The sequence below is a fragment of the Crinia signifera genome, chromosome 19, assembly GCF_055691185.1.
Source record: "Crinia signifera chromosome 19, ASM5569118v1, whole genome shotgun sequence".
NCBI classification, from domain to species: domain Eukaryota; kingdom Metazoa; phylum Chordata; class Amphibia; order Anura; family Myobatrachidae; genus Crinia; species Crinia signifera.
In genome coordinates this window covers 3023068-3041686 of record NC_139226.1, presented here as the reverse complement: position 1 = coordinate 3041686, position 18619 = coordinate 3023068, and the positions used below count along the sequence as shown (strand labels likewise).

The following is an 18619-nucleotide window of genomic DNA, read 5'->3' as shown; positions in this document are numbered from 1 at the left end:
CACCTTCATTTGAGTAGGCATAACTGGACAATTTTTCACACCCCTTTGGCTGGGGTCCTTTACGATTTAATTTCTGTACCTATCATTTCTAGGTTTTCATTAATGTGTCACAGTTTTTACATGTGGCAGACATTAGAACAATACAGGTGTCCGAGATCGACCTACCACCTGCTGCCTAATTAATCCTGCTACTGTGCTTCTGCAGCACAGGCTTGTACTCCACACCAATGGCAATTCCACCCCAAGCCTGCACAGATCCCAGATATGAGATTGCAGGGTCCTGCAAGGAATATCCATTGATAAACCAAGTCCAGCAGAGCTCCAAAATGCAACATGGGCCAGTTGATCATCCAGCTGTGGACCGGTAACAACTGGACTACTGTGGACAGGTGAGCTTGTAGCCCAGGCATGTCCAAACTATGGACATGCCTGTCTATACTACAAGTCCCATCACCACTTGCCACAGTTTTGCTATTAGGGCATACTTGAACTATGGCAAAGCATGCTGGGATGTGTAGTTTCACAACAGCTGGAGGGCCACAGTTTGGACGTGCCTGCTGTAGCTTCTCTGCGGACTGAGCATAAGCAAGTCATCCATGTACGGAAGAAGCCTGCTCCACATGACCTTCGTGTACATACAGGGAGCAGTGGATAGTCCAAATACAAGAGCATGAAACGGAGGGTAAAAGTGTCGCCCCAGCACTGCAGACCTCAGGTATTTTTGATGTTGCAGGAGGAAGGGCTCATGCAAATAGCATCCTGAATATCTAGAAACCATGAAGTCTCCATTGCTAGGATGATTAAGCGCGATGTTTCTATGTGGAACTTGGAAATGCGCAGGAACCTGTTGTGGTTCAGGGACAAGAAGATCCATTTGGCATTCATGCCAAGAAGAGGCTGGCATAAAATCCCATGCCTCTTAGAGACGTGGGCACCAGAGCAATAAAACCAGACCTTAGGTTTTGTATGGCCCCTTCCAAGGCCCTGGCTTTGTCTAAGTCCCTTGGTAAAGCTATGGAAGTAGGAGCTGAGTGGACGATGCCGAAACATCAGGGCGTAGCTCCTTGACACCACGTCCATAACCCAGGTGTCTGTTGGTGTTCACAACATACAGCCTCCCACCCTGTGGTCCCCCAGGTGGGTGCCATCTGCGACATGCAGAAGGCTTGTAAGCGGGCTTAGAGTCTGGATGTCTAGTTGTCCATGGCTGCCTGCTCTTTGGTTTGGAAGAGCTATTGGCCTAGCCTCTACCCTTACCCTGGATCCAAAAGGACTAAAGGGTAGTGGGACAAGGCCGCTTTGTGGGGATAGAAGGGAAGAAGGTGTCTTAAGGTGCGTACACACGGGGGGAGATATATTGCTTGCAATATATTACTGAGCAATATATTGCCCAGTGTCTCCTTTGCATCAGCGACCAGAGATGGTCGCTGATGAAAAGGAACCTCTGCCGGCGGTGCTGCAGAGGTAATCAGCAAGCTCCTGCGGTCAGCGATTACAATGGGGCAGAAAACGGGAGCAAGCACCCGGCAATTTATCGCCGGTGCACACTTCCATCACTGGCAATATGGTCGCCTGCAACCATATTCACAGCGATTAAAGCCCCTATCGCCCCAGTGTGTACACAGCATTAGAGGCTGCCACCGTAGCCACTATTTTGTCAAACTCCGAGCCAAAGAGCACAGACCCTTCATAAGGAAATTCCTCTAAGCTCTCTTGGGGTCTGCATCAGCCTTCCCAGAATGAAGCCATAAGAATAGTCTGACCACGTTAGCGGAAGCCAACGCACGCGAGGACAGAGTGCGCACGCCTATGACCACCTGCTGTATGTTGGGCACAAGAACCAACAAATCCTCCCTGGGTGTACCGGCATCAGTCCATTCCCCTCAAGCCTTAGCAACCCATGCAAAAGACAGAGCCACCCTGGCAATTGCCCCTGCATTGCTGTAAATAAGCTTAAGGAAATGTTCTCATTTCCTATCAGCAGAATCCTTATGGGACGGCGTATTCAGATATTGGGAGCGGATGTACTCACCGGATCTGCAACATGTGCGATTACTGGAGAAGAGTCTCCCACTTAACCCTACCTTCCACCAGAAGAGGGTAAAGTGAGGGTAGGCGTTATGGTAAATTAAACCTCCTGTTAGGTGTTTTCCAAGCCACTGAAAACAGTTCAAGTTGCTCAGACTTAGGAAAAAAGTAACGGCTAGCTCAGTCCATGGTAACAAACATTACATCATGTGAAATATATCGTCTAGAGCTGGGGTAGCCAACCCTAGTCCTCGAGAGCTACCAACAGGGCATGTTTTGCAGGTCTCCTCACAGAATCAGAAGTGAGCTAATTAGCTCCATCTGTGGATCTTTTAAAATGTGTCAGTGATTAATGAGTGCAGCAGCTAGGTTGTCTGGAAGATGTGAACTGTTGGTAGCTCTCGAGGGCTAGGGTTGGCTACCACTGGTCTAGAGCATGTGTTTTGAATATTTTGTGCAAAGTAAATGTTTGTGTGGTACATGATATGCTTTCATTTGGATGCAAAGCTTCGTCATGATGTGGTAACACACGTTACATGAAAAGGACACTGACATGGAACAGGCCAGACCTTTTTTTACGCTTAGAATTAGGGCCCTTAGACCGAGGAGAAGAGACTCTTTGTAGAAGGTTGCACATACAGCATCCTGTATAAGGTCCGCTGGAGATAAGCCAGGAGCAGATGCTGTACAAGACCGTAACACTGGGGCCCCTGAGTCTTTATGAGACTTTCCTTTAGACCACATTGTCAGGACCCTATTATTCCCAAACTGAGCTAGCAATGCTGAGATAAACAATACAGGCAGCTAAAGTGTTACAAGCTCACAATACATACAATGCAAAAATACAGGGCAATAAGCTCAACTAGCAGCAGCGGAAAGCAGCAAAGTGGTGTGACCTGATCCTTGGTGGAGGAGAGGCACATGGGGGCAGGAACCCAAACTCTCCGGCAACAGCAGAAGAAATCTGGACTGGACCAAAAGACCACTCCGTGGCTCTGGCCTGTGTGAGAGAGGGAGGTGGTCAGTGGAGGGAAGCGCACCACTCACCCGGTGGAGCTAGTGGGGAGAGCCCACTTCCCGACACAGATCCACAGGGAAATGGCTGCAGAGCACCAATGGGCTGTCCCACTACTGGCCTTGGTGAGAGGATGCAGTGATCAGACAGCCCCATGCGCCAAATTGGCCTAGCGTCTGTTGGCTCCCCAAGCACAGATCACTGCCTTACCTATCCCAGCTGTGGTCCCCCTCAGGTGTGGTGCTGCGGCTACCGGCTGTCAGACACCCAGTGCTGCCTCACAGTGTGTAAAAAAAATAAATAAACAGGATAAAATCATAAAATAATGCTGCCTAATGCAGCCCCCCATTAACAAAGGTACTCTAGCTCCTGCCAGCACCACACGAGAGCTGGCTGCCTGGTAGTGGAGGCGAGGCATAGGGAAGGAGCAGCTTTGGCTGCCAGGGAGGCAGGTGCCAGGCTACTTCAACCCTACACCCCAACCCTGTATCTCCTTGGGACCAAAAAAATAAAAGGGGAAAAGTTCAGTTTGGTCTATGTTGAGCTTCAGAGAGTGCTTAGACATAAGCAGGCGCGGTAGGGAGGGATCCCTGTAGCCCCTGACGTCCTTGAAGAGAGATTTAACAGGTAAAGCGGTGTACACACGGGACACTTATCGCTGGCAATATGGTCACTGATTGGAGTGTGCGCAGCCCCGGGTGCGCGCTCCCGATTTCAGCCCCCTAATGGTCGCTGGTTGGAGGAGCATGCTCTTCTCCCGGCAGTGTGTCATTTTCATCAGTGACCATCTCTGGTTGCAGATGAAAACGGGACACTGAGCAATATGATTGATGTGCAATATTGCCATCAGGGTATGCAACAGGGTAGACACACCAGGAGGGGTACAACAAATGATTGAGGATCTAGGCAGATTAGAGAAATGGTCAAGAGAATGGCAACTACAGTTTAATGCCAAAAAATGCAAACTCATGTACTTGGGTCTCAGAAATCCAAAGACTCAATATAGTATAAATGGCACTATAATGGAAACTACTGAGGAAGAGAGGGATCTAGGTGTCACTATTTCAGGGGACTTAAAAGCAGGTAGGCAATGTAACAAAGCAATGAAGAAGGCAAGTCAGATGCTTGGTTGCATATGGAGAGGTATCAGCAGTAGAAAGAAAGAAGTAATAATGCCACTGTATAGGTCATTGGTACGACCTCACCTAGAGTATTGTGTTCAGTTCTGGAGGCCATATCTCCAGAAGGATATAAATACATTAGAGCAGGGGTTCCCAATCTTTTTTGATTCACGGCACCCTAGAGAATCAGAATTTTTTTCACGGCACCCCTAGGTCCAAAAAAAATTAATTTGATTGGGTTTATATGCGATTCTTAGTGGCAGTTATGTGGTAAAGGGCAGGATTTGCTTCTGTTTGTACACATTCTATTATTGGCAGCCACCAGCACTGGTTTTGCTCATAAATAATTAACCATTAATAATTTGAGTTGGTCCTGGACCACCAAGCCGCGGCACCCCTGCATGTGTCCCGAGGCACCCCAGGGAGCCACGGCACACAGTTTGGGAACCACTGCATTAGAGACTGTACAAAGAAGAGCAACTAAAATGGTGCATGGCCTACATCACAAAACGTACCAGGAAAGACTAAAAGATCTTAATATGTACACTTTAGAGCAGAGAAGGGAAAGGGGGGACATGATAGAAACTTTCAAATATATCAGGGGCTTTAACAAGGTACAGGTGGGAGACATTCGTCACAGGAAGAGGAGCAGCAGAACACGAGGACATGCACTGACACTAGGGGGAGGAAGGTACAGGTGGGAGACATTAGTCACAGGAAGAGGAGCAGCAGAACACGAGGACATGCACTGACAATAGAGGGAGGAAGGTACAGGTGGGAGACATTCTTCACAGGAAGAGGAGCAACAGAACACGAGGACATGCACTGACAATAGAGGGAGGAAGGTACAGGAGGGAGACATTAGTCACAGGAAGAGGAGCAGCAGAACACGAGGACATGCACTGACACTAGGGGGAGGAAGGTACAGGTGGGAGACATTAGTCACAGGAAGAGGAGCAGCAGAACACGAGGACATGCACTGACACTAGGGGGAGGAAGGTACAGGTGGGAGACATTAGTCACAGGAAGAGGAGCAGCAGAACACGAGGACATGCACTGACAATAGAGGGAGGAAGGTACAGGTGGGAGACATTCTTCACAGGAAGAGGAGCAACAGAACACGAGGACATGCACTGACACTAGAGGGAGGAAGGTACAGGTGGGAGACATTAGTCACAGGAAGAGGAGCAGCAGAACACGAGGACATGCACTGACAATAGAGGGAGGAAGATTCAGGGGAAATGTGAGGAAGAATTTTTTCACAGAAAGAGTAGTAGATAAGTGGAATAGCCTCCCAACAGAGGTGGTAGACGCAAATACAGTAGTACAATTTAAACATGCTTGGTATAAGCATATTGATATCCTTACAAAAAAATAAGGATCAAATATGGTTTGAGGTAACAGGTTTAAAAAAAGGGGCAGATTAGATGGGCCAAGTGGTTATCTGCCGTCAAATTCTATGTTTCTATGTTTCTATCATATTGCTCAGTGTGTATGCACCTTTAGACATAAATCTCGTTTTATTGTTCGGGACATGTCAGGGGCCACAGGACTAATGCTGGGATGTCCTAAAGGGTGGGGATGGTCCTGGGCCATGGCCAGTACACTCTGGGCCAAATGCCGAGTCCTGGGAGGTAAACGTGTTGAATACATAGAAGCATAAGAAAGTAATAGCAGATGACCAAGTCGCTTGCAAAGTTGCTCTGCTGTTGCACCGCGCCTAACAGACCAAGATGCACCCACAGACCTCGTGGAATGAGCCCGGACCCCCGCAGGAACTGGGAGGGAGGTGCACAAGTAAGCCTGCTTGATAACAGACCTCAGCCATCGGGCAATAGTCTGCTTGGTGGCAGGCCAACCCCTCTTCTGAAATCCAGAAGACAAAGTGCGACACTCATGGACCACATCCAGGGAATGTTGCTCAGGAGAGGCATCCGGCCTACGAAAGGCTGGTACCACTAACTACTGGTTGACATGAAACCTGGATACCACTTTGGGGAGGAGTGAAGGAACGGTTCGAAGAACCACCCTATCAGGATGAAAGACCAGGAAAGGAGACTGACAGGACAGAGCCGACAGATCAAACACCCTCCTGGCCGAAGCAATGGCCAACAGAAATACAGTTTTCCAGGTAAGCCAGCAAAGGTCCACCGCCCGCAAAGGTTCAAAAGGGGCACCCTTAAGAACCAGAGAAAGAGCCACCGGGGGAACAAATGGGGGTTGGATGTGTAGGACCCCCTGCAAGAAAGTGCGGGCATTCTGCAACACCGCCAACCGCCTGCAGAAGAGAATAGATAAGGCCCAGACCTGCACCTTTAATGATGACCGGAAGAGGCTAGCCTCCAAACCCTTTTGCAGAAAGGACAGAATCCTAGACAAATGGTAAGTCTTTGGATTAAACATACTGCACCAGCATATATCTCTCTACTTATCACAAAACATCTCCCATCTCGACCACTCCGCTCTGCACAAGATTTGCGTCTCTCTTCTGAACGGATCACTAGCTCCCATTCACTATTACAGGACTTTCAACGAGCTGCTCCCATCCTATGGAATGCCCTTCCACGCACAATAAGACTCTCCGCTAGCCTCCAAACTTTCAAGTGTTCCCTGAAAACGCACCTCTTCAGGCAAGCCTATCATATTTAAGTTCTACATGCATAACCCTCTGAGGCACTTATGTATTATATAGCTTCCCTTCTGGACTTGTAACTTGGTGGGACTGCTATGCTATTACTGATGCCTGTCCTTGTGTTTTCCTCCTATATCCCTATAAATTGTAAGCTTGCAGCAGGGCCCTCCTACCCCCAAGTCTGTCTGTTACCCAGTTTGTTTTATAACTGTCTACTATTGTAAAGCGCAACGGAATCTGCTGCGCTATATAAGAAACTATAAATTAAATAATTAAACAGATGAGAGCGGCACCAGGAAAAGTAAGCCTGGCAGATGCGATAAGCACCAGCCGAAGGAGTCTTACAGATCCTGAGTATAGTTGAAATGACCCTTGAATTAAAGCCCTTGGCTCTCAAAAAGGAGGTCTGAACAGCGACGCCGTCAAAGACGACTGCTGCAGATTGGGACGTAGACATGGACCTTGTGTGAGCAGGTCCGGCCAAGAGGTAGACTGATCGGAGAGGCCACTGAAAGAGCTCCTCCTGGGCCAATGTGAGGCCACCAGGACATTACATTAGAGCGAATGGCCACAGGGCTGCCAGAGCATCTACCATGCAAGCCCCTGGGTCTTGAGACCTGGACCCGTACAGAGTGACCTGGTGATTGTGGCATGAGGCCATTAAATCCACCTCTGGTCTGCCCCAACGGTCTACCAACATCTGGAACGCCTCTGGGCGGAGGGTCCATTCGTCGGCATCCAGATGGCTCAGAAAGTCCACTTCCCAATTGAGGACCCACGGAATAAAGATTGCAGACAATGCCGGGATCTTCAACTCGGCCCATTGGAAGATGCGGGAGGCCTCAGCCATGGCCACCAGACTCAGACTGCCACCCTGGTGGTTGATATAAGCCACCGTTGTTGCATCGTCTGACTGGACCTGCACAGGGTGATCACGATGCCACAGCTCTGCCTGGTGGAGAGCCAGCAGGATTGCCCTCCATTCAAGGACATTTATGGATAGCAGGGATTTCTGTGAAGTCCACAGCCCCTTGACAAGTGACCGCCACCAACCACGGGGACTGACGTCCAAAATGGATCCAAAGTGGTCTCCCCTCCGTGAGGTTCTGATCTAGAAGCCACTAGGACAGGGAGATTTGTACTGCCGGTGACAAGACAATCCGGTGTGTTCGGGGGTTTGGAGTACAACCCAGACCATTAGTTGAGAATCTAACATTGGAGAGGGTGAGAGTGGAACTGTGCATACTCCGCCATGTCGAAGGCAGACACCATGGAGCCCAGGACCCGCATGTAGGCATGGATTGAGACATACCTGAGGGAGAGTGGACACCGAACATGGGACTGCAGGGCCCTGCGGCTTACCTCCGGCAAGTAGATCCGCTGATGGACTGTGTCCATCATGAACCATGGATTGTGCGGGAAGCATGTAAGACTCGGGCCAATTTATGATCCAGCCATGACATTTTAGGACCTCCACCGCCTTGGTCAAGTGTGCCTAGAAAACCTTGGGCGACTGTCTCCCATTACCGACATGACCTTCGTAAACACCCTGGGTGCTTTGAGTCAGGGTGTCTGATGGCCCAGGGATGTTTGCCCTTGGCTTTGGAAGACTTCGCGGGCTGGGGCTGCTTTGGAAGCATCCACAGTGGCCACGATTTTGTCCAAACAAGAGGGAACCCATAAAGAGGAGAGCCTCTAGTCTGCTTGGAATCAGAACCTACCTTCCAGAAGCTAAGCCACAGGGACCGCCACGCTACCACAGCCGAGGCAGACACTAGGGAGGTAAGGGAGGCTGCATCTAATGCACGGCAGGGAATAGAGAACTCATGCGGCGCCGGTAAAATGATGGTGATCTGGTACGCACCGGACGGCCCCGCTGCCTACACCCTGCAGTCAACCTGGTGGGTCCAGCAGGACAGAAGGTGGACCTGTTCGGCCGCCTGCTAGTGCAGCCCGGCAATCCCCCTCGCCGGGCTGGCTATCCAACACGTGTGCTCCCAGCGGGGAGCACGATGTTACCTGCGTCACGGTGCCCGGGCGCTGTCCCGCAGTGCCAGCCATGAGTGGTGTGCAGCTGCCCGGGTGATGGGGGTCTGTTTTACCCCTGCGCTGCTGCCCTTTTTCCAGTCAGTGTAAAAATGAGATTTATGTCTTACCTGGTAAATCTCTTTCTTCGAGGACATCAGGGGCCACAGCGTTACAGTGGGTAGTGGGAGAAAGCACCAGCACCCTAGGTTAAACTTGAACTGCCTCCCAGGCAGCCGGGCTCCTCCCCTCCTCTACCCCGCCTCCAGGCCAGGAAGCTCAGTTTTTTAACAAGCCAAGGCAGGAGACAAGATAGAAGGAAGAGAAGCACCGCACAGAAACACATTCTGAACACGTTAGTACCCTCAACCGAGGAACAACATAACAATCATAACTTAACTGTAACGGAAGTAAAGCAGGCGTGGCAGGGAGGGATCCCTGTGGCCCCTGATGTCCTTGAAGAAAGATTTACCAGGTAAGACATAAATCTCATTTTCTCCTTCGGTAGACATCAGGGGCCACAGCTTTACAGGACGTCCTAAGGCAGCCACCTATGGGTGGGGACGCGCCTGTGCCGCAGCCAACACACTCTGGCCGAAGGCCGAGTCCTGGGAGGCAAACATGTCAAAAACACAAAACCACAACAGTATTGGCAGACGACCAAGTCGCCGTCCTGCAAATTTGCTCAATTGTAGCACTGCCCCTAACAGCCCAGGCCACCCCCACAGACCTAACGGAATGTGCCCGAATCCCTGCCGGAACCGGGAGGGAGGTGTCCAAATATGCCTGCCAGAGTGAATCCAGCGGGCAGTAGTTTGCATAGAGGCAGGCCACCCTCTCATCCGACCCCTATAGTACAAAGAGAGAGGGAGAGAGTCTGACTAGTGCAACGGCCTAGAATGGCGCACATAGATGTGCCCCGTCCAGACAATGTCCAAGGAGGACCAAGCCATAGTAACAACATACTGTCCAAATGCCGGAACAATAATGTCCTGGTTCACCTGAAAGCTGGACACCACCTAATGTAGGTGAGAAGTAACGGTAGGAAGAACCGCCAGGTTAGAACGAAAGACCAAGAATAAAGGACTTACGGGACAGAGCTGACATGTCAGACTCCCCTGGCCAAATCTATCGCCACAAGAAAATGATCTTCCAGGCGAGTCAACACAGGTCCACCGACCGCAAGGGCACAAAAGGTGGGCCCTGAAGCCGACAGGATTAGAGAGATCCCCTGGGGCAACTGGGGTAACAAAGGGAGGCTGGATATGGAAGACACCCTGCAGGAATGTGCAGACATCCGTCGACAGGGCCACTCATCGACGGAACAAGATATACAAGGCCGAAATCTGAACCTTTAAAGATGAGAAATGCAACCCAGCCTCCAGACCCTTCTGCAAGAAGGGCAGAACCCTAGCCAGGCAGTAAGTCCCGGAATCTGAATCGTAGCATTCGCACCAGGAAAAGTAAGCCCTCCATATGCGATGGTACACCCCCGTCTAGAAAGGTTTCCTCGCCCTGTGCATGGTGAAGGTCACTCTTGAGTGAAACCCACTGGGCCTTTTACCCGGGAGGTCTCAACGGCCATCCCGTCAAAGCCAGGTGCCTCAAAGTCGAGAGAGAGAGGCGGACCCTGAGAGAGCAGGCCTGTGCCCAGGGGTAAGCGAATAGGAGGGGCTACTGACAGGGACTGCAGATCCGAACACCCGATTTGTCTGGGCCAAGGTGGAGCAACCAGACTCATCGTGCAGCCCTCCGGCTTCAGCTTGCGAGACATTCGCAAATGGAGGAAAAGCGGCGGAAAGGCACCATCAGTGTGGACGGCCACGGAGCGCCAGGGCATCTACCAGGCAAGCCCCCCTCTAAACCCGCACAGTGGTGGTTTGAGGGTATGGCGAGAGGCCATCAAGGCCACCTCGGTTGGGCCCCACCATTGTTCCATCATCTGAAACACCTCCCGATGGAGGGTCAAGTCGTCGGCATCCAGGGTCTGACGGCAAAGGAAGACCGCCACCCAATTCAGTACTACCGGGATAAAGATTGCTGAAAGAGCAGGGATCATCTCTGAAAGATGCAGGATGCTTCCGCCATAGTAGGCTGACAACGAGTGCCACCCTGGTGGTTAACATAAGCCACCCTTGTAGCAATGTCCGACTGGACCTGCACCGGGCAACCCCTAAGTCAGGGTTCCGCCAGGCAGACTGCCCGGAAGATTGTCTTCAGTTTGAGGACGATGATGAAGAGCTGGGCCACCAGAGTGGTCCAGATACCATGGAACGACCTCTGGGAAGTTACCACCCTCCAAACACGGAGGGCTAGCATACGTGACTAGGAGTGTCTACTAGTGAGGTTCCGTCCCGACGCCACCAGGAAAAGGGGGGGGGGGGCCTGCTGGAGACCAGGCGAACTTCTGGGCCCAGATATTGAGATAGGGTCCTAACCCCCTGGAGAGTATCTTCCCCTGTACAGGGCGGGAATGGAACTGAGCCTATTCGGCCAATGCGAAGGACGATACCACCAACCCCAGGGCCCCCCTGCAGGCATGCACAGACACCCACCAGGGGGAGAAGAGATGTCTGATCCTGGACTGTGCAATCCCCCAGAAGGTATATCCACTGCCGAATAGTAGTTAGCATTACTGCCTCACAGCGCTGAGGTCATGGGTTCCATTCCCACCATGGCTCTAACTGTGTGGAGTTTGTATATTCTCCCCGTACTTGCGTGGGTTTCCTCCGGGTACTCCGGTTTCCTCCCACAATCCAAAAATATACTGGTAGGTTAATTGGCTCCAAACAAATTAACCCTAGAATGTCTGCGTGTATGTATACATGTGGTAGGGAATATAGATTGTAAGCTCCACTGGGGCAGGGACTGATGTGAATGATGAAATATTCTCTGTAAAGCGCTGCGGAATATGTGTGCGCTATATAAGAAACTGTTAATAAATAAAATAAATAAAATAGTATCTAAACCGGCCCTCATATCTGGCTCTGGCCCAAATAAGAAGGAACCCTTAAAGGGACTTTGAGTTTGGGCCTTCCAAGAGCACAGACACCGGTCTGTGTGTGCAGCTATGGCTGAAGGTGACCCTCTGGAGGTGAGTGGTTTAATTTCCAGAGCCGCCACCCCCAGGTAAAGTGTCACGTGATGCTCAATAGAGGTAGCAGGGTTTTCTCTGGCCCCCCTTATGCAGCGTCCGCTGTGAGAGAAGTTGCTCACGCAACTAAGGCCTTAGCCACCCAAACAGATGCCTGGGGCAGGAGTGCATCCACTTTAGGGACAGTCTCCCAGGGGACTATGTCCTCCTGTGGAAGGGGGTAAAAGGAAGGGAAACCGCCGATGGCAAGCTAAACTTCCAGTTAGGAATCTCCAAACTAATGACCTTAGTCAAGTTCACTGATTTACGGAATAAACCCAGAATACACCTAGGGAGACTCCCAAAGGTGTAGGCGGCTCAGTGGGGTCGTTTAAGATAAGAACCTATTTGACAGCTGAGACCAAGGTCGGCACCTCAAAACGAGGTGGGGGGATTCACCTTATCACAGGCTCCCCATCTTCCATACCGTCGTCGACGGTCCCCTCTAGACAATGCTAATCCTAGGTGTCCTCCTCTCTGTGTCTGCTGCCGGAGGAGTCTGGATGATGGGGGTATTTGCGTCTACCTGCAGGTACAGAGCGCTTCCACTGTGCGGGGAGCTACACCCGCCAAGGTTGGGGACGGCATTTCTGGGGACCCTGTCCGGAGGCAGATAAGCACTCAGCCAAGGGATGATGCCAATTCAAGGCTGCAGGGGCGGTGCAGATAAGAACTTGTCTACTAGCTGCACCGGCAACCCCAAGCAGTCTCCTGAGAGGAGGCTGTACCTGTGGGCATCGCCCAGGCATTGTAGCAGCCTGCGCATAAGCCGTCCTGTGCTAGTCTAATGCGGGCATAGGCCAGCATTACAGGATGTACAAGACATCAGCGCCAGAGCCCGTCACTGGGACTGGTGCCCCTGGAAGACGTTGCAGTATTATAGCACTGTGAACCGGCAGCTAAAGGCACAGGTCAGACAATGTACTACAAGTATAGAAGGCATACAATGCCATAGAATAGGCGGGTAGCCTATATGGTACCACTACACAGTATTCTCCTGACCAGCAGAGATAGTGTTCAAGCTATACACAGTAAGCTGGTACTATGTACACCATGCGGTGGCGTAGACATTTAGCCCATATGTACGGATAACACAGTTTCATACTTCTGTTTCATATTTTGGATTATGGGAGGAAACCGGAGTACCCGGAGTAAACCCATTCAAACTCGGGGGGGGGAACACACAAACTCTGCATAGCTAGAGTCATATTGTTTGGGAAATGACCTTAGCGCTGTGAAGAAGCAACGCCAAACATCACACCATCCGTGCTGCCCCCACAGTACGCAGTAAGCTAGTACTAGGCACATATAGCAATCATTGGCAGGCAGCCTTTCTGACAGGCAGTGATAGTGTTACACAGTGCACAGCCAGCCTGTGATATACATACAATGCAGTGATATACATACAATAGACAGCTGCAGTGATATAGACCGGCAGTCTATTCGGTACAGACAATGCAGTATGCATCTGAGCCAGCTTGTAATAGACATACAAAGCAGTGATATAGACACACAGTGCAGTTATATATACAGGTGCAGTGGATATACTGGCAGTCTATATGGTACAGACAACGCAGTCTGCATCTGACAGCCAGCTTGTATCTGACAGGTAGATAAACTCTGCACAGTCTGGGTCATGTTGGGAATCGAACCCATGACCTCCGCACTGTGATGCAGCAATGCCAACCATTACACCATCCGCTCTATAGTGTACACAGATTGTCCCAAGCACTGTGCCCTCTTACTATACAGAGGGATGTGCGGTGCTGTAGTACCTGTATCCTCAGTGATTACACTGCTATAGTGTACACAGAATGTCCCAAGCACTGTGCCCACTTACTATACAGAGGGCTGTGCGGTGCTGTAATATCTGTATCCTCAGTGATTACACCGCTATAGTGTACACAGAATGTCCCAAGCACTGTGCCCACTTACTATACAGAGGGCTGTGCGGTGCTGTAATATCTGTATCCTCAAGGATTACACTGCTATAGTGTACACAGAATGTCCCAAGCACTGTGCCCTCTTACTATACAGAGGGCTGTGCGGTGCTGTAGTACCTGTATCCTCACTGATTACACTGCTATATAGTGTACACAGAATGTCCCAAGCACTGTGCCCTCTTACTATACAGAGGGCTGTGCGGTGCTGTAGTACCTGTATCCTCACTGATTACACTGCTATATAGTGTACACAGAATGTCCCAAGCACTGTGCCCTCTTACTATACAGAGGGCTGTGCGGTGCTGTAATACCTGTATCCTCACTGATTACACTGCTATATAGTGTACACAGAATGTCCCAAGCACTGTGCCCTCTTACTATACAGAGGGCTGTGCGGTGCTGTAGTACCTGTATCCTCAGTGATTACACCGCTATAGTGTACACAGAATGTCCCAAGCACTGTGCCCTCTTACTATACAGAGGACTGTGTGGTGCTGTAATACCTGTATCCTCACGGATTACACTGCTATAGTGTACACAGAATGTCCCAAGCACTGTGCCCTCTTACTATACAGAGGACTGTGTGGTGCTGTAGTACCTGTATCCTCACTGATTACACTGCTATAGTGTACACAGAATGTCCCAAGCACTGTGCCCTCTTACTATACAGAGGACTGTGTGGTGCTGTAATATCTGTATCCTCACGGATTACACTGCTATAGTGTACACAGAATGTCCCAAGCACTGTGCCCACTTACTATACAGAGGGCTGTGCGGTGCTGTAGTACCTGTATCCTCAGTGATTACACCGCTATAGTGTACACAGAATGTCCCAAGCACTGTGCCCTCTTACTATACAGAGGACTGTGTGGTGCTGTAATACCTGTATCCTCACGGATTACACTGCTATAGTGTACACAGAATGTCCCAAGCACTGTGCCCTCTTACTATACAGAGGACTGTGCGGTGCTGTAGTACCTGTATCCTCAGTGATTACACCGCTATAGTGTACACAGAATGTCCCAAGCACTGTGCCCTCTTACTATACAGAGGACTGTGCGGTGCTGTAGTACCTGTATCCTCAGTGATTACACCGCTATAGTGTACACAGAATGTCCCAGGCACTGTGCCCTCTTACTATACAGAGGACTGTGTGGTGCTGTAATACCTGTATCTTTACTGATTACACCGCTATAGAGTGTACACAGATTGTATAGTAAGTGGGCACAGTGCTTGGGACATTCTGTGTACACTATAGCGGTGTAATCCGTGAGGATACAGGTACTACAGCACCACACAGCCCTCTGTATAGTAAGAGGACACAGTGCTTGGGACAGAGGGCTGTGCGGTGCTGTAGTACCTGTATCCTCAGTGATTACACTGCTATAGTGCGATTCAGTATGAAATCCCGGCGGTCGGGATCCCGGCGTTCAAAATCCCGACAAGGGGGGGGCGGGGCGTGGATGGCCCCCCCTTGCGGGCTCGCTGCGCTCGCCACGCAGCGGGCCTGGTGCCTCGCTACGCTCGGCACACTAATTTATTCTCCCTCCAGGGGTGTCGTGGATACCCACGGAGGGAGAAACTGTCGGGATTTCGGCGGTCGGGATTCCGGCGTCGGGATTCTGAACGCCGGGATTTAAACTGCATCCCCTATAGCAGGGCTGGGCAACACCGGCCCTCCAGATGTTAATGAACTACACATCCCAGGATGCTTTGCATTAGTTTTGCTATGTGGCCATGCTGAAACTGATGCAAGGCATGCTGGGATGTGTATTTTAATCAACATCTGGAGGGCCGGTGTTGCCCAGCCCTGACCTATAGTGTACACAGATACACTACTCCGTTGTCAATACCCATCAGCGTCTCCAAGTGGAAACTGTTTGCCAGCTACACCGTGCATCCTGGTCCATGGTGAGGTACCAGTTACCCAGGAGGTGTAGCCACAGTGTGTGCACCTGTACCCAGAAGCATGCACCTAGCAATGCCAGTTACCTGCAGTGAGAGGAGAGCCAGTAACAGGCAGCGAGACAGAACTTGTGGAGTAAGCCACCCTCCAGTACCACCCTCTATACTAGCTATGCTCAACATGTGGCCCTCCAACAGCTGTTGTGGCACTACGCGTGGTAACAGTAAGACAAGCAGGGCATGTTGGGAGGTGTAGTTCCACAACAGCTGATGGAGGGCCACATAGCTACCCTATCAGCAACAAGTCTGATTATGGGTGGAGCAAGGGCATCTGGTCACATGCTGTAACAGCAACACCCGGAGATCTGCGCCACCAGCTGCACCCTCGGGAGATGAGCCGTCTGCAGGTCAGGCACCAGTGTGGTAATAGCATCACCGCTGGTAATAAGTGTTGTGTGAGTGGGGTAATATTAGCAGATACATACCACAGCACTTTATGTATAATAACCAGTCCCTGCACCAGCAGAGCTTGCAATCTGTGCCACAGCCCCGGCCACAGGAAATGTGCTTTTTGGTCTATGACACTGATAGGAAATGAGAACAATTACACCTGACATAAGGAGTGTGGGCCGGGATGGGGATTGCAGGTGACCGGCAATGTGTGAGATTACACTGCGCTCAGCAAAGGCCATTACTGCGCCAGCAGCTTAGACCTCTGGAGCGAGTGGGACCCAGAGGTCACAAGGTTGGTGTAATGTATCCTGGCCCATGACAGACCTCAGGGTCACGCAGTGTCCTCTACAATCCCCTATGGCAATGAGACACTGACCAGATCATACATCAGCCACCTTACAGCTTAGATAGACGCGTTGATCAGCATCCCGGTGCCGTAATATACAGACCCAATTAATTCCTAGGAGACTGCTGCCACTTGGCCCCACTCCCCAAGGAAGCCTTGCCGTGTACAGCCACGTTGGATAGGTTATTTCAGCGTTACCGCCCAGCTACAATGCAATATAATAGAGCAAAGGCCGAGTTCTGGTTGCGCAATTCTGCGTACACAAAGCCCGAATCAGGCCCATATGTGCCGTGCGCTCCTGGAAATATAAAGTATGTGGATTCAGGCGGATGAAGCGGTTCCTCCTATCACATGTGTGTCCAATAACAACCCCCCCCCCATACACATTCCTGAGCCATCTCCTTATTCCAGAGTCTGATGCACAACAGATGTGGGATCTGTGAGCTACAATAGGACCAGCCGCGGCCTGTGGGACCAGTCAGTCGTGGGCCTAGCTGACCGTACTACACGCATAGTGGGCAGTAAGAATGTAAGCCCAGACAGCCCCCCCCCCCCATTCACAAGGCGTACGGATGGGTCCCGGCTCAGTCATGCACCACGTATGATCTATCAGACGGGGAGCGGGAGATGCCACAACCCTTGCCCTGATGCGGCTGGTACTAGCGAGGTCATAAGGTCATCCAGCCATCTCCACGCACCCAGCTCACATCCTGCGCAGCGGAGGAAGAGACGGACACGGGTCAGACGTATATACAAAAGTCACATTTATATACACATGTATAGAATATGTACATAATACAGAGCAATCAGGACAAGAAGTGATTGGATGTGCTTATGGCATCCGTGGTGAGCGCAGGCTTTGTAGCTATAGGGCTATGTAGGCCGCTCAGTGCTAAGAACAGGATTACTACTAGTAGAGAACCCTATAGACATAGAATACAAAATGCAGTAAGTCTACAGATTAGTGCACTCAGGTCCACCCCTGCCGAACATGTGCTGTGGGGGGCAGTACCCCCAAATACCCCCCCACCCCCGTCAGTGGTTTCACCATATCCCCAACTCTCCCCATCACCACACTTCACATTTCTTTGTTGGGTTCATGGGCGAGCCCTCCGGACACTGGAAATGCTTGGAGAAGTCTCTGGAGTTGGATACGGAGCCAATGACCCGGTACCGGGACGGGCTGTGCGGGTCAGTGATGAGGCCTTCGTGTGAGCTCTCAGAGGTCCGTACGGAGCACCAGACCTGCAAGACACAAGGGATGCAGCTTACACACTGGGACAGGACACCCCAGACAGGAGACCCCCCCAGCGCAGGGAGAGAGGACAGAACACTGCTACTGCTCCCCATGGAGAAGGACCGCGAGGTCACATGACCCCCCTGAACAGGAGACCCCCCCCGATTGGTCCCTAGTGGAGAGAGAGGACCGAATACGGCTGCCTCTCCCAATGGAGAATTACCACATTGTCCCATCTTGTCCACAACATTGTGTTATGAACTTCTGGCTGCTGCACATGTAGTAGTATTGCAGCCAATCACATCAGGTGTAACAATGCTGCAAGCACGCCTGTGGCAGGGTAACCCCAATTCCTACTGAACATATTCTACCCCTGGAAACAGGACACTACTACCCTATGGCCAAGAAGAACGCTCTAATCTATCAGAGACTCGCATCTTTGTGGCCGCAGCATTCAAGCTACATGTGAAAGGCAGGCGGAGACTCGGTGTAACCAGCCTGACTGGGTAATGCAGGGACGGACTGAAACTACAAGTCAGTTACATAGTTCCATATAGTAGGTGAGGCTGAATAAAGACTTGCGTCCATCTAGTCCAACCTATGTTTATAGTAGCTAATCCCTTGTTGTACAGTATGTTCTGATATTTTAAGTTACTTATTCGCACCCGTGGATGTTTTTAACCATTAAATGTTTATCCAACCTGATTTTAAACGTATTTGTTGTGTCTTCCGACACCACTTCTCCAGGGAGAGTTCCAAAGTTTGACTGTTCTGACCGTAA

At 50.8% G+C, this 18619-nt stretch overlaps 1 protein-coding gene across 2 annotated transcripts in view; it reads right to left on the bottom strand.

Annotated features, from left to right (window-relative positions):
* Positions 1-17348: 17348 nt before the first annotated feature.
* Positions 17349-18619, bottom strand: part of ECE1 (endothelin converting enzyme 1) — a 130605-nt gene continuing 129334 nt past the window's right edge. For both annotated transcript variants that reach the window (XM_083161799.1, XM_083161800.1), the window contains one exon: positions 17349-17846. In XM_083161799.1, the coding sequence (XP_083017925.1) occupies positions 17670-17846 (177 nt within the window). In that variant the 3' untranslated portion in view covers positions 17349-17669. The remainder of the gene's footprint in view (positions 17847-18619) is intronic.